General features: G+C 46.9%; 1 protein-coding gene across 1 annotated transcript in view; it reads left to right on the forward strand.

The window, feature by feature from the left end:
* cxadr (CXADR Ig-like cell adhesion molecule) overlaps nt 1-13,561 on the forward strand; it is a 34,050-nt gene extending 20,489 nt beyond the window's left edge. Inside the window, exons 3-7 of the mRNA XM_086227256.1 lie at nt 2,702-2,906; nt 7,132-7,287; nt 7,378-7,500; nt 10,536-10,674; nt 11,913-13,561. Of these exons, the coding sequence (XP_086083382.1) occupies nt 2,702-2,906; nt 7,132-7,287; nt 7,378-7,500; nt 10,536-10,674; nt 11,913-12,195 (906 nt within the window). The 3' untranslated portion in view covers nt 12,196-13,561. The remainder of the gene's footprint in view (nt 1-2,701; nt 2,907-7,131; nt 7,288-7,377; nt 7,501-10,535; nt 10,675-11,912) is intronic.
* The last annotated feature ends 1,799 nt before the right edge of the window (nt 13,562-15,360 follow it).

Genomic DNA, 15,360 nt, shown 5'->3' on the forward strand with positions numbered 1-15,360 from the left:
GTTCCATGGTGCTGAAGCCTGTCTGCACTCATTAATGCTGCCAAACCTGTTTAGGAAACTGGAACTGGCCAGACATCCCTCTAACATCTTTGTCCTTGATCAGGTTTGCTCGCTATAGAGTCACTCTGGTGCACCTTTCAACCAATATGAAATCATGCAGATAGCAAGTTCTTAGTAATTAGCTGTCTATGAATTCTGCAGGACTGCTTAATATGTATGAGTGTTCAACAGGATTAGGCCAATCTAATTGGACCAAGGCTACCGGGTCAGTCAGAGAAATGGGAATGAAGGCTTAAGATTCATGGCCTGGGGATCCCAGATGCTGTGAGAGCATGATGGAGCTGTGCTCACATAGCTTTAGACGAGCAAATTCAGCCTGAGCTGCTCTGAGAGAATCCTCCACTATCAGAGGAGTGATCCACAGGATCAGTCTGCAAGGTCACAGCATGTCTAAGAGCAGGGAGGCGAGTCCTGGGCCCGACATGTGCTAATAACACACACATAAACCCCCCCACACACACACACACACACACACACACACTCATCTACATGTACTGTACTATAGTCCTGCAATGTCTTCCATGGATTAATGCAATCAGAAGTCTATTGTGTCCTGTATGTAGTGCAGAGTGACGCCCGCCTTCTCTGACTCGACACATGTATCATCAGGTTCTGTTTGACGCTGGTGAAGCGCAGCTAATGCATGTGGCTTTGTTGGGCTTGGCTGGAGATGCCAGGCATGCCTACAGTAACAGTCATTTGCATTTTGGCTCTTATTTGCAGCCTGCAGAGAAGAAGGTGGGCTCTGAGTATTTATCACCACTCTGAGAGCAAGCAGGGACACAATAAAGAGAACCAGACACGGATGCAATGAAGAGCAGGTGAATTCAGCCCGTGTTGTGTCCCGTGCCTTGTACCCATGTACATGCTGACGAAGACTGTGAGGTCTCCTGCCAAGGGCCGTTGGTGGGTGGAGACTGTTTTTAACCTGTGTTGATGGGTCAGCTGATGATGCTGCAGGGGAACTGGTCGTGTCGCTGTGGCTCAAGCTTCTCAGAGCTCTGCAGCTTTGACTCTCAAATGATCTGCGCCTCTTACGTTCTCTTCCTGATGACACTGACCTCAACTTTCTCATAGCTCTGCAGCACCAGAACGGCCAGGTGGTGGTTTTATCATTGACTGACTGTCCCGCTGGTTACGAAACGCAATTAAGACAGTTCAGCTCTTCCGACCACTCCAGCCATGACTGCTTGTCCAGCCTCCTTTATTGTCCTTCCCCAGTTCCCTTATTGGCTTTTTTTTCACACGGGAACGGGATTCTCAAGGTTACTGCTCAGTACTGATATCTGCCAGAGCTGAACATGTGTGGAAACACTCCCATCTGTGCCCCGGTGATGAAGTGTTTGAGTCCAAGCAAGAGGTCTTGTCTGGCTGAGCTCGGGGCGATTTAATTTCCTCTCCTCACTGGTTTCATCTTGCTGTTTTTACTGCTCAGGTTTTGTTCCCCAGTGGAATCAATTGGAAAGGATTGGTTTCCCTCACCATGAGAACCAGTTACCTGTTTACAGGGGTAATTTGTACAAGATCCCCCCAGACCTCTCTGCCAAATTTACCCTACAAACACAAAAACCACTCTGGTTTCACTTTGTTTTGTTCTGCTTGGATGGGTTCACGATTGTCTCACTCTCCACCCAGAGCAATGTAGCAACAATAATAATAAAACTCGTAATACCAGTGGCATTACTGCTGCACATCTGCCTGCTGCTGATCGTGGCACAGAAAACCCTGTTGATCGCTGTCTCCCAGGAATTGTGCAGGATTACGGCAGTGAAAGAGAATGAGAACACTTTTCATTGTGTTGGCGTTTCTTTTCCCTTCCATGTTCTTTCTCTTGTTTTTGTTTTTCCCCTCTTCCATCAACAGCTACGAGGCTTCTTGTTGTCTCCACCTGGCCTTCATTTCTAGTCTTGCTGCCTTCAAGAAGTGTGTGTGTGTGTGTGTGTGTGTGTGTGTGGACACAGCAAGTGATGATTTGGCTCTACACTGGCTGCTTTGTTTGTTCCACCTTCATTCCTCTTAAGCTGCAGGCTGAAGCAGCAGCAGACTGAAGGGCATCACAGAGATAAAAGAGGGTATTTTCTCTCTTCCCTGGTTGCTTCTGTTTTTGAAAGCACACAACTGACATGTCAAGGCCCTTGTTTTATTATTTTCTTGAATGTCTTTTCCTTTCCTAAACCAGTAAGTCAGAGCACATGTCTCCAAGAAGAGCAGTCAGACTGAAGAACCTGCCAAACCTGACAGATTCCAGCACGCTCCTCATCTCATTCTACATAAAACAGAACAAGAGTTTAGTTGAAGAAAACAGTGACCAAGGCCGTTGTGAACAAATGTGAGGTGATGGCCTCTTCCAGGCCTTCTCTTCTTCAGCAGGTTCTTGTAACACTCATTTATCTGTTGGTTTAATGGCTTGAAGGAGCATTGTGAAAGTGACTCTGAAAGCAGAAGGAATTGTCAGTCAACCTGAGCAGGTTTTGTCTGGCTCCCGTTGCCCTCAAGTTGGTTTTGTATACTGCAGTGCGCCTCGACAGGCCAGGTGTCAGACCTGTATTGGGCCCGTGTGGGCTTCTGCTGGACTCCAAGGATCAGGCTGCAGGTTCAGACATGAACCGTCTCTAACTAGGACTCTCCTTTCTTTGGCCAGGTCATTCTGTACTCAGGCGACAGGGCCTACGAGGACTACTATGCCCCCATGAAGGGTCGAGTCCACTTCAACTCAGCCGACCCCAAGAACGGTGATGCCTCCATTAACCTAACAGGGCTGAAGTCGTCGGACTCGGGCACCTACCAGTGTAAGGTGAAGAAGGCCCCCGGCATCCGCAGCAGGAAGATGCTGCTGATCGTCATGGGTGAGTGGAGCACATCCGGCCTAGCGCTGGCGCAGGGCTAGCAGCTCTCTCACCACTCTGAAACGCACCAAATCACACGCCCTCTGCCCCCCGAGCCGGTTTTGATGTAATCCCTTTTAAAATCCAGCGCCTAACCTTCCCAGAGGCAGGAGCATGTGTTCACCCCACATCCCTGCGACTGGAACACCATCATGAGAGTGGACAGAAGTATCCTGTTGTTTCCTATCTGCACATGAAACACCCCTCAGCCCCCCCCCCCCCAACACAACACACATACACCCACATACACACTCACACTCAGCTGGCTTTTAATTGTGAAGGGTGACATGGGTGACACATCATAGTTGTATAAGTCAGATGATTCACTCCCTATGCTCGTGCACACGCACACACACACACACACACACACACACACACACACACACACAGGGCTTGCTGGCGGGTCAGCTGACTGATGATGCTGCTGAAAGTGAATAGCCTCCTGAGAGCAGCCCCGCCCCCTCTGGGACTGTGCTATGATCATCTGTTCTGGTCTGCATGCCAAAATAAACCAGGATGTGAAGGATAGAGAGATGGTGACGTCCATGTCTTTGCTCTCCTCTTCAAAACATCCCAGACTGAAGGATTATTCCGTCCCTCCAGGATTTCCCGGCACTTTTTTATGATTGTTGCGGCCTCAAGTGCCTGATTTTGAGGCAGCTTCTGTGAAAAGGTGCAACAAAAGTTGCTATGATTTTGAATGTTGTTGTTTTTTTTTGTTTTGTTTTTTTTTGCAAAAGCACCTCAACATTTTTGATTACCAGTGAAACTTTAAATTCTCATATCCCAACTCTTTTTATTGTAACATGTGCACTGGGAGAATGTATCACCATCCAGAACAACACTTTAAGATGTAGTTTAGCAAGAAAAACAGAAGAAGAACTTGCAGTGTAATGATAACAAAACATGTTCTTTTCAGTATGTGGTAACTCAGTAATTACTGAATAAAATAATTTCTCAGTTCCTTTAAACATGGCAACTTCAAAATTTTAAAACTGAATAGTGTTTTCTAACTTGAGCTGACAGCTCACAGATCTATGGAGGAAGAAAAAAAAAAAAAAAAAGGTATAAAGATCAAGATGCTGTTGATTTAAGAAGGACCGTCCTCCACAGTGAGGTACATTTTACACTGAACGATTTCACTTTAATTCAATAAATTTTTCCCCTTTCTTTCCCTCTGGTCCGTCACAGCTATTATACCACGTTCACGCATCTCACTTTAACATTAGAATAATTTCCCACTTCAATTCTTAACAGCAAACACAGTCACGGACACAGACAGGCGTGTTTTTCTGTTATTTTCAGTCTAGCATAACTTCCAACTATATACCTAATCATTAAATTCAAACTGACCTGAATTCTTTCAGCACTTGAAATGGATCTGGATGTTAAAGGTTCTGTCAGGGGGATTTGTCTCGTCTGTTCGCGTGTTTCTGAGACTCTGTCGGTGGAAAAATGTTTGTCGTTAGTGTTCAACCAAATGTTCATGCATGGGAACAAAACAGTTCACCACCACTTTCATGTCGAGTTGGGAAACTGAAGAGTGCCGTCCTTAGTGGAGATTTTCATGGGCAAATGTGACAGATTTCCTTCTCGCACAAGTCAGCGCGCTTGGCAGTAGAAACAGGAAGTGTAAATGACGAAGTCATGGGTGACATGAAAAGATGGAGTGCTGTGATTGGTCAAATTTGTATTAAACTTTCACTGATTGGATAAAATTGCTGGGAGTGCAAAATTTGCGGGGATTGCCTGAATTTGCGTGAATAGTTGCGATCACAACATTGCTTGGAACACTTGTCTTGGAGAACTTGTCACACATGATCAAAAGCCACTACTGCACTGCTTCATAGTATTAGATTGTATGACAGATCATTTCGACATACATGTACTCCAGATCAGTACTAAGTTCAATACTACAGATCAGTACTTCAGATAAGAATGCAGATCATTTCTACACGTGAGTACTGTGGATCATTACTAGTAATAGTATTAATAATTGTTTTATCAGTATTAATATTATCAGTATTAATATAAGTATTATCAGTATGAGTATCATCAATACTGATATTTTCAGTATTATTATCAGTATGAGTATTACCAGTATCAGTAGGATTATCAGTACTGTTATTGTCAGTATTAGTATTATCAGTATTCATATTATCAGTACTAATATTAGTATTATCAGCACTGGTGTTATCATTATTAGTATTATCAATGTGAGTATTAGTATTGTCAGTATTAGTATTATCAGTACTAATATTAGTATTATCAGCACTGGTCTTATCATTATTAGTATTATCAATGTGAGTATTAGTATTGTCAGTACGAGTGTTATCAGTATTAATATTAGTATTATCAGTACTGGAATTATCAGTATGAGTATTAGTATTATCAGTACAGGTATTACAACTGAAGCACTTTTGCGCTTCCTATGGACTTTTCCTTAATCAAGTCTAAATTCTTGCTTGTGTTGTACGTCGCTTTGGACAAAAGCGTCTGCTAAATGAAATTGTAGAATTTTAGGTATTAGTGTTATTGGTAATAATATTAGTGTTATCGGTATTAATATTTTATTATCAGTACGAGTATGAGCAGTATTAATATTAGTATTATCAGTACAAGTATTAGTGTTATTGGTAATAATATTAGTGTTATCGGTATTAATATTTTATTATCAGTACGAGTATGAGCAGTATTAATATTAGTATTATCAGTACAAGTATTAGTGTTATTGGTAATAATATTAGTGTTATCGATATTAATATTTTTATTATCAGTACGAGTATGACCAGTATTAATATTAGTATTATCAGTGCTAGTTTTATGGAGTGTACAGCATTGATGGTAGTACCAGGGTCCTTAAAAGGATGCACTGGTGATCCTGTGGTAGTGGGTTGTCCAGATTTGTTCCAGTTTCCTCTTTGGTACCTGTGTGCTTCAACGAGGATTGTGCTTGTGCCAGAGCTAGTTCCAGTGCTGCTGTTGGTGCTAGTGCTGGTGCCTGTGCCAGGGCCGTGGACCTGCAGGTCAGGAGCAATGACAGGGAGACCTGAGGTCCCCTCTCAACTCTGCATTGACCCTCCAAGGTGGAGAGATCAGGATCAGAAATACATGTTGCCCGCATGTAGGTGGTGGCATATTCACCTCAGCTCGCTGTTGACGGTAGCAGGAGGGGAGCAGCCACCATTGCTGCAGCCACCATTGCTGCAGCCTTTGAGTTCTGCTCCTTCCTGCCCGTCTAGTCTGTGTGGTCCCTTGTTCACCGGTAGCTGTTATCTTCATCTTTCTGTGGTGCTTTAGCTTCCTTTGCCTGCCCCCACCTCACCCTTCAACCCAAAAATCTGCCTGGGGGTTGGGGGGGGGGGTCAAGGCAGAGCCGTAGTCCTGACGGGGCCGTAGTCCTGACGGGGCCGTAGTCCTGACGGGGCTGAGCTGAGCTGACTTTCACCTTCTCACAGATGCACAGAATTGTCACAGCTCTGGTATTTACTGTCTGTTAAGGTGCCACAGCAGCAGCATTGCTCGACTGTCCATCCCTGTCAGTCTTGGCTCTGAGCGCTACAAGTACTTGATACTGCCAGGTTGCTGTTAATCTTTACAATTATGGCTGCTGAGCTTCCGTCTGATGGCTGCGTCAGATCTGGAGAGCCCTGTGTCAGAGTTGGTTGAGGCCATGATGTCACCTATCTGTCAGTGACAGGCTTGGACTGTAGCCTCCGATCTTCTCTATCCAAACATTACCCCCCCCCCCCCCCCCCCCACACACACACACACACACACACGCCTGCCTGGCTGGTCTGGTTTCACTAGAGTTGGTCTGCTTTTAATTTGGAGCTGTTTGTTTTAGAATCCCTCATCTCTTCTCTTGCCAGCAGCTCCAACAGACACACGATTGTTTGCACTCGTTCAGCTATGAGATGTAGAGCTCGTCCTCCATCTTTAACCTGAGCGCTGTGTACTGGAGGGTTTGTTTGTCACATTGCCATTATCCTGAGTGACTTCAGCCGTATCGGTTACTCTGATTACTCCTCTTATTTCACTAATGACTGCTGCTTTGGAAAAAGAGGAAACCAACTTTGCAGAATACACAGACACACAACTCGCCTGCAGGAGAGAGATGTGGCAGGCTTGTTGGCTGCAGGTCAGTGTTGGCTGTGTCTCACCTTCTTTGCCCTCCTCTCCACAGTGAAACCATCCAAGCCCAGGTGCTATGCTGAAGGCCTCACACAGGAGGGCAAAAGTTTCACACTGAGATGTAAATCAAGTGAAGGCACCAACCCCCTGCAGTACAGCTGGGAGAAGACCAGCGACAGCAAGCTGCTGCCCGCCTCCTCTGTGATGGGTAAGGAGGTCGTAGCTGGTCCCGCACACAGGTAATCGTCCTGTTCCACGTGCCAGCTATTCAATCATTTGTTCTCTGCCCCTGCTGCAGATCCTGTGGGAGGAACCATTAGTGTGAAGAATGCTTCTGCCAGCGCATCTGGTACCTACCGCTGCACTGCCAGCAACCGTGTGGGTACTGAGGAATGTGTCCTGTATGTCAGTGTGACACCTCGTGAGTATCTGCCAACTTCAACTACTTCGCTTGTTGTGGTCTCCAATTTTTCACTGCCCGCCATTGGCATGGCTGGTCATCATGGTAACGCTTGGTGAAGTAACCGTGCTGTCATTTTCACAGGTTCTTATGTGTTACTGATTAATCATGTTGATCCCGCACCAACACGTGTCCACACAAAGCCATTCATCAATGTGACCCACGAATAGGGTGCTTAATCAGTGGTTCCTCAGGGTCCCGCTGGCCCCACCTGGGTATTCAGTGCAACAGCTCTCCCTCTCTTGTGATATTGCTTTTATACAAATGCCACACCAGCAGAGCAGAATGTGTTTGTTTAGCTTAATTTATTTAGCTCCACCCACACAAATTGTTCCCTGGTACAGTCACCCCCAGTGGTCTGGAGCAGGAATCCAGCCCCAATATCAGAGGAGTGCAGCTCAGTAATGACATCAGCCTCTCACTTTCAAGCTTCTGGCTGTCTCTTCTCATGGCCGTTCATAATTTGGCTCAAATGTGAGGACTTCCTGTTTGGCTCCACCTGTTATGTGTCACACGACCCACCTCTTGTCACTGTGTGTCTCTACGGAGTGCTCGGCTAGGACTTGTTGGTGCTGCTGGAATTGTCTTCAGTGGCTGCCATACTGGTGCAGCACAGCATAGATGCAACCCAACCAGAACAGCACGCTTCCGTAAGAGCAATGCAACGCCTGGCACCTGGTATTAGAATCACCTCCCTTCTGTCTGGAACCGTTGTAGCTCCACTCTTACTGTGTGTTCACACCAAACGCGAATTTGGACATTCGCGTGAACAGTTTCCATACAAAGTCTATGCAAACGCGCAAGTGACGCAAATTTTCAGTCGGTCAGCGCAAATGAGGCGAATGACGCGAAATTTCGCCATTTGCACAAGTTGAAAATATTCAACTTTGGAGAAAAATTCATGTTACGACAGTCAATCAGCGTTGAGGTTGTCCCAACGTCACGACTGACTGTGTCACAAGATGGAGGACAAGTTGATTGATGAATTTCACCGAGTGCCTCTCGATGGTGTTGTTAACCCAGATATGACGGCGTTTAGTTTTCCTATGTATTTCGGCCTTCCACAGCAGGTACAACACAACAGTTCTTTGAATATTCATGGTGAAATGGCGGAAAGAAACGTTGCTGGAGATACTCGCTACTCGGGCAAGTGAGCATATTCGCGTATTCGCACGAATGACACAAATGGACACTAAAATGATCCGGTCAAATTCGCGCTAATAACGCAACGCGAAATTCGCATTTGCGTTTGGTGTGAACACACAGTTGCACTTCTTCAGCCCCTCATGTGAAACACAGCTTTCGTCTTCCTGGTCCTAATAACTACTTGCTGATGTCTAAGCTACAAGTTACTGAACATATTTGAGGAAACTATGTTCCAAACAGCTCACTGCTGCTACTGTGTGAGTATTCATTCTATATTGTCAGAGTTCTGTCTGGTTCCTGTCAGGAGCCTTCCTCTGAAACTGCTCTCCTCTGGTTCTCCAGTGTCATAGTGATGGCTTCTGATGTGGATGAATGCTCTATTTTGGTGCTGCTGCAGGTTAGCACAGCTTTTGACACCCCCAGATCACAGAAACATGATTGAAGGGCTGAGGCTGGGGCTCGAGAGTCTCTGGGAGCACCCTGGACTGGTTCAGTCAGTCAGGGAATCTGAGTCATGTGGAGATGGCCTCAGGGCTCCGTCTTGGTCCTGGTATTCCCTTGTTATTAGATTACTCTTAGATCTTAGAAGAGGACTTTAATATTATTCCTAAAAGCACAGATAAACAGTGACGTCGCAGCAACTGACTGCTGTTAAGATGATGCTTCAGATAGCAAAGTCTCTGTTCTATCCTCTCAGCTGTTCCATCTAACCTGACGGGCCTCTGTTCCCTCCTCTCAGCTCTTCCATCCAAGCCGATAGGCCTCTGTTCCCTCCTCTCAGCTCTTCCATCTAAGCCGACAGGCCTCTGTTCCCTCCTCTCGGCCCTTCCATCTAACCTGTCAGGCCTCTGTTCCCTCCTCTCAGCTCTTCCATCTAACCTGTCAGGCCTCTGTTCCCTCCTCTAAGCTCTTCCATCTAACCTGTCAGGCCTCTGTTCCCTCCTCTCAGCTCTTCCATCTAACCTGACAGGCCTCTGTTCCCCCCTCTCGGCTCTTCCATCTAAGCCGACAGGCCTCTGTTCCCCCCTCTCGGCTCTTCCATCTAAGCCGACAGGCCTCTGTTCCCTCCTCTCGGCCCTTCCATCTAACCTGTCAGGTCTCTGGGACATTGAACGCGGCTGTGTAGGCTTCAGTTCATCTTCAAATATTTAAACTCATAAGCTCATCTGCTGTGTCACATCCTCAGCTTGAGATGATCAGTTGAGGCTGATGGATGATTATTAACTGGTTTATGTCTGTTTTCAGACTTAAATAGTTAATTTTGTGATGAGCCGAGAGAAGTTTTATACCAGACTATGAAATGTGACTGAACGTACTTCAAGCTCCATTTTTCATCAGAAGAAACCAAACACTCTTATATCAGGAGCTTAAGACAGAATTCTACTTCATCTGGACAGCTTTGATTTAACTGTCCTATCAAGTTTATAGAAAGTCGATCTGGAGCCTTCTGCCATGGACTTCAGTACATCTGAGCATGGAGAGCACAGTGACACTTACCATGTCTCTAATGTGGTGTTGTATAACTGGTCATTCTCACTGTCTGTCCAGCTCTAGCTACTGTGGCTGTAACTTGCTAAGCTAACATTAGCTAACTCAGGCGCTGCTCATTTTTTCTGCTGGAGAGGGTGCTGCTAGGGTGGCTGATAAAAAGCAACAATTGGTACATTATTGGTGACAATTGTACAGTTATGTAGAAAATTGATACCAGCACATGTGGTGAGATCAGAGGTAGAGTTTGTGTTTTAGTGGCTAGATGATGTCATGAGTGAGGGAGCAGTAATCCAGCTGCCTCTGACCCTCAATACCCATTCACAAAACCCCCTAAAGCTTCTCTGCCTTGTGTTGTCCAGCTCCCAATACTGCCGGCATCATCGCAGGAGCTATCATCGCTGTGCTCCTCATCCTCATCATCATCGCCATCATCCTCTTCTGCTGTTGCCGTGCCCGTCACAGGAAGAAGTACGAGAAGGAAATCTGCAATGAGATAAGGTACGCACTCCCAAATATCAAGTATTTGATAGAGTTTAGACAAAGATGCCATGAGTACTTGTATTCACATCTAGATTGTCATCACATATATGTGAACATGCTTCAACAACCATGAAAATGTCATTTTTGTCCATCAGCGTTTTCCTTTTTTTACTGCTCCTCAAATAAACAGCTGTGGTAATCAGTTTGAAAGCTTTGTTTGCCCCCCCGCCCCCCATCCGGCCCATGGGCCCTGTTCAACCCCTGGGCTTACTATCACTCTGCTGCCGGTTGAATCGCTCTAAGACCACAATGTGACACTGCTCATGCTGTAGGACAAAGAGGATTAGACCACTGGTCTCTCTCTCTCTCTCCCCCTCTCCCTCTCTCCGTCTCTCTCTCTCTCTCTCTCTCTCTCTCTCTCTCTCTCTCTCTCTCTCTCTCTCTCTCTCTCTCTCTCTCTCTCTCTCTCTCTCTCTCTCTCTCTCTCTCTCTCTCTCTCCCTCCCTCCCTCACAGACACACACACTTGCTAAAACACCCCAGCATGAAGCTCTGGACAACACAAGCTGGGTTTGGTCGAGCATTTAACTGGATTATTGCTGCTTATTAGCAGTTAATATGGTGGCAGACGAGGAGAGGCTGCCACCACAGGCCAGGACACAGTTGGTGTGGCGGACCAATCAAACAGCTCCCCTTCCATGACTCACTCCACACCTCTGTACCTGTAGGCCATCAAATAGCACCTGGCCTGTCATGGATGGCAGGACGATGTACCTGACACTAATACTCCCAATGAGCCATGTAAACAGCCTTAACTGGAATACTCGGAGGAACCAGTACTGAGATGTACTGAATACTCAAATACCTCCTTAACATTTCAGAGCTGTAAACAACTGATTTGACTGATGAGGTTGATTATGCCTCTTTTATTTGTATTTGTGCTGTGGTTTGTCATGGAAGGAAAGAGTCAGGGTTGTAAGTTTTCACCATAATCTCACCATGAGGGGCTGCTGGATTCCTGCAGCCCTTAAACCAGTCAGGCTGCATTATGACGCTGGTCCAGCCCTTGGCGAGAGGACAAAACTCCACCAGGACAGAAATGATTGTAGGTTCTGTTCTGGAGGGAAGGTTAGATGTAGAGCATAATGATATAATGTGGCTGGACCTCTTCAGTCAGACTTGAATATATATTAATAGAATATTCTATGAGAAAGTGTAAATATCGCCTGACGTGCTGTCGCTGTTGTTTCCTGTCAGGGAGGACGTGCCCCCCCCAAAGAGTCGTGTTTCAACAGCACGCAGCTTCACCGTGGGCAGCCAGCGCTCGTCGCTGGGCTCCATGTCACCTTCCAACCTGCATGAGTACGCCCTGAAGCCCCAGTACGACAAGATCCCCTCGACAGAAGAGTTTGAGAGGCCTCCAAGCCACGCCCCTCTGCCCCCGCCCACCGGCGCTAGGATGGCTGGCCCCAACCTCAGTCGAATGGGGGCCATCCCTGTCATGATCCCAGCCCAAAATAGGGACGGCTCAATTGTTTAACCCCCCCTCTTCTAGCGAGGGCGTGAGCACCAAGGGGAGGGGAAGTGGGACACAAGCCAATAAGGATGGAGTGAGAGCTGTGGCTCAACCAATCAGAAGCTCTTCTGTACAAACGTGCGTTTCCTCCCATGATGACGGCGCAGCTCTGCTATGGTGCTGACCGGAGTTCACACCACAGCACATCAGCTTTTATCAACTACGAATCAGAGAAACTTCAGTGAATTGTTCTTCCCGGACTGCAACATGAATAGAAAACAAACTCTTGTACATAAGTGAATGCATGTTTTTTACACGTAGATGGCCCTCGCTGTAGACCTCCTGTCTGTCCAGCAGACCAGGGCCCTGATTGGCCGACTGTACAGCTGCATGCATGCATAGATATATACAACTGTAGCTGTGTGTGTGTGGGTGTGTGGTTGTGGGTGGCCTCCACCTGTGATGGTTGACCCTAGTGTGTTTCTTTTGAACCATTTTTTTTTTAATTGTCCTCCCCAACATATGATTGGAGGGATTATTGCTTATTGACCAAACTTACCCCCCCAGCCCCTCTCCTTCTCCAGAGCTCTGAGAGGACATAGTTGGGTTGTGGTGGGGGCGCTGGACATGAGGGTTGACTGAGCAATCAGCTTTAATTGTGTTTGACGGTCAACTGGTCCCAGACCCTCCCGAGACCAGCTTCCAGTGCCTCCTTGAACACACACAAAACACACACACACAGACGATGTGTCAGCAAGACACCAGTCTTAATTTGTCATGTGTTGTAGGCCCCCCCCCCCCCCCCCCGATATCTGGGTGAAGCTGTCTGGGCCAGAGCCTCCCTGTTCAACCCCCACCCCTCCAGTAACTCCTCACTGCTGGCTTCCACTGTCTTCTGTGCCTTGTCGTCCCAGTCATGTTGTAGCATGTGCACCAGTGCGTGTGCTGTTAGTGCAGTAGCACCATCCGGGAAGGCCCCCGGAGCCCCAACACCACCGCCACTACGAGGTCACTGCCAGCCCTGCTGATTGCTTTTTGTAGCCTCGGTCAGGCCACGCCCACTTCAGCTTATCAAAGCCTTTTAATTTTTTTACATGAATTTGTTTTTCTTTTTAATCAAACCTGAGTAATTCATTTTTTATGGAAAATAACAGGTGTGTGTGTATGTTTTGGGGTGGGCCTGTAGAAGTCTGAGGAGCTCTTGGGGACATGGTCCTGTTACTGTCCCCTCAACTACTGCTAACAATATTAACTGTAGCATTCGAATCAGTACTAATACTGTATGAAGTTCTCCTTTGAGGTTTGACACAGTGTGACTACCACTTATCTTTTTGTGTGTATTTTGGAATAATTAAAGCCCACAGATGAAATAAAGAGGTGATGCTTCATGATGAATCTGTGACTGAACACCTGAACATCGACTGCATCCTCTCAAAGTTGGGTTCGGTTTGTCCCACCTGCATTCTGACCTGCGATGATGACCTGCTCCTCCTCCGATCAGATCTTTCTCCACATTGTGAAATGTAAAGACCTGCACGCACTCAAACAGACCTGATTCTATAACAGGTAGACGGGGGCTAGCGAGGTGGCTAACTGGCTCATTAAGCCTCGCCCTCTACAGAGGTCAGGTGACATTCTAACCACTTAATGACTGTAATTAATCAGTCGTTCCATCGTTTTTCAGCGGCAGCCATTTTCCTCCATGAGGGTATGTGGTTGGTAATTCATCCTGTTACCCAGCAGCACTGAAGTTTCCTAATGAAAGCTGAACCTCATCCTCACCACACTTAACATCACGCTGATCGATCAATAGCTGATTATTAGCCGGTGGCTGGGCTGTGTGCAGGCTGTTGACAGGTAATCAATAAAGAGACTAAAGCACTTAGTGCAAAGCGGACATCCATAGCTGTAATTGGATGTCAGTAACAGATCGTCCCTGGAGCACCGCTGTGGCTGCCACCCACAAACGGACTCAACAGTGTTTTGCGCTGAAAACATTCATTAAAAGTGCATTGGAGATGTTTGCTGATTCGATTTCTGAGCTGCTCTGTCATTGAATTAATGCACGGTGAGTCATGGATGATCCATCAGTCTAATATCCATTTGTGGCACTTTGCTACCTCCTGTCCTCATTCACACAGATGAAGGCAGAGTTGCGCTAAGCACCTGGGATTTGTGCCCCTCTCCCTTTAGCCTGGCTAAGGTATTAATTGTTTGCTCAGATCAAAGAGGCTGGTGTGGCAAAAAAAAAAGAAAATCTCATTGGCTCTCCAGGAGGGTTTCCTTGGCAACCTTATCTGGTCGTACACAGTCTAAGCTGGCTGCTAGCGGGATGATTTATCTTTTAAAGTGTGATTCGCTCTCTGCTAACAAAGAGGCCTCTAAAAGCACTGGGTGGCATCAGAGTCCTGCGCTGTGACGTGTGCTGTCACAGACGTTAAGCTTCCTGCCATTAATAGAAACCTCAGGTTGGGAGAGGGTTGAATTGTGGGTAGGATAGTGGAACATGAATATGCATGAGGAGCGAGCTCCATCAGCTCCACAACGCTGCATCACACGTCCTTGCGTCCTCGCTGCCAGCACTGAGGATAGAAACTGACTTTAAAAATCACACGTTGTGATGTGACGAGGCTTGGGTGGCCACATGGGGTGAGTGACCAAGCCCCCCCAGCCATCAGCGGACGTGCAGCTCACCTCCAGCTGCAGACTGTCACACAGCTGGATCCCGCTTCTCCAAACTGGAGCCTTCCATCTCTTAGCTCAGCGTCTGCTCTGGCTTCATGATCAACATGTAAAGGCGCACAAGGGATTGGGGGTTAATCCTGAGTTAGATGGAACAAAGCAGTCCGCCTGAGAAGAGCATCAAATTAAAGCTGACAGTCTGAACTTTACAGGCGCAGCCACTGTGCCATGTCAAGTGAAAAGGAATCAGAATAGAAGGAACAACATCAGTGTGTCACCGCACGAATGCTCAGCCGTATGTTGCCCGGAACAGCGGAGTCAGCCGAGTCCAGAACCGAGCCAAACCGACCCAGTCCTGAGGTCGCTGTGGGACTCGTCTGACCTCTTCCTTTGTTGCATCTCAGCGTGGATGTGGGTCACTATCTCCACCTGGAGCCCCAGCACGATGACTAATACGTGACTTCTGAGGAATGACCTTCGCCTCTGAGCTGAAAGAAGACCAGCGCA

The sequence above is a fragment of the Aulostomus chinensis genome, chromosome 15, assembly GCF_037954235.1.
Source record: "Aulostomus chinensis isolate RoL2024-O1b breed Wild chromosome 15, RoL_Achi_v1.0, whole genome shotgun sequence".
In the NCBI taxonomy this organism is placed as follows: Eukaryota; Metazoa; Chordata; class Actinopteri; order Syngnathiformes; family Aulostomidae; genus Aulostomus; species Aulostomus chinensis.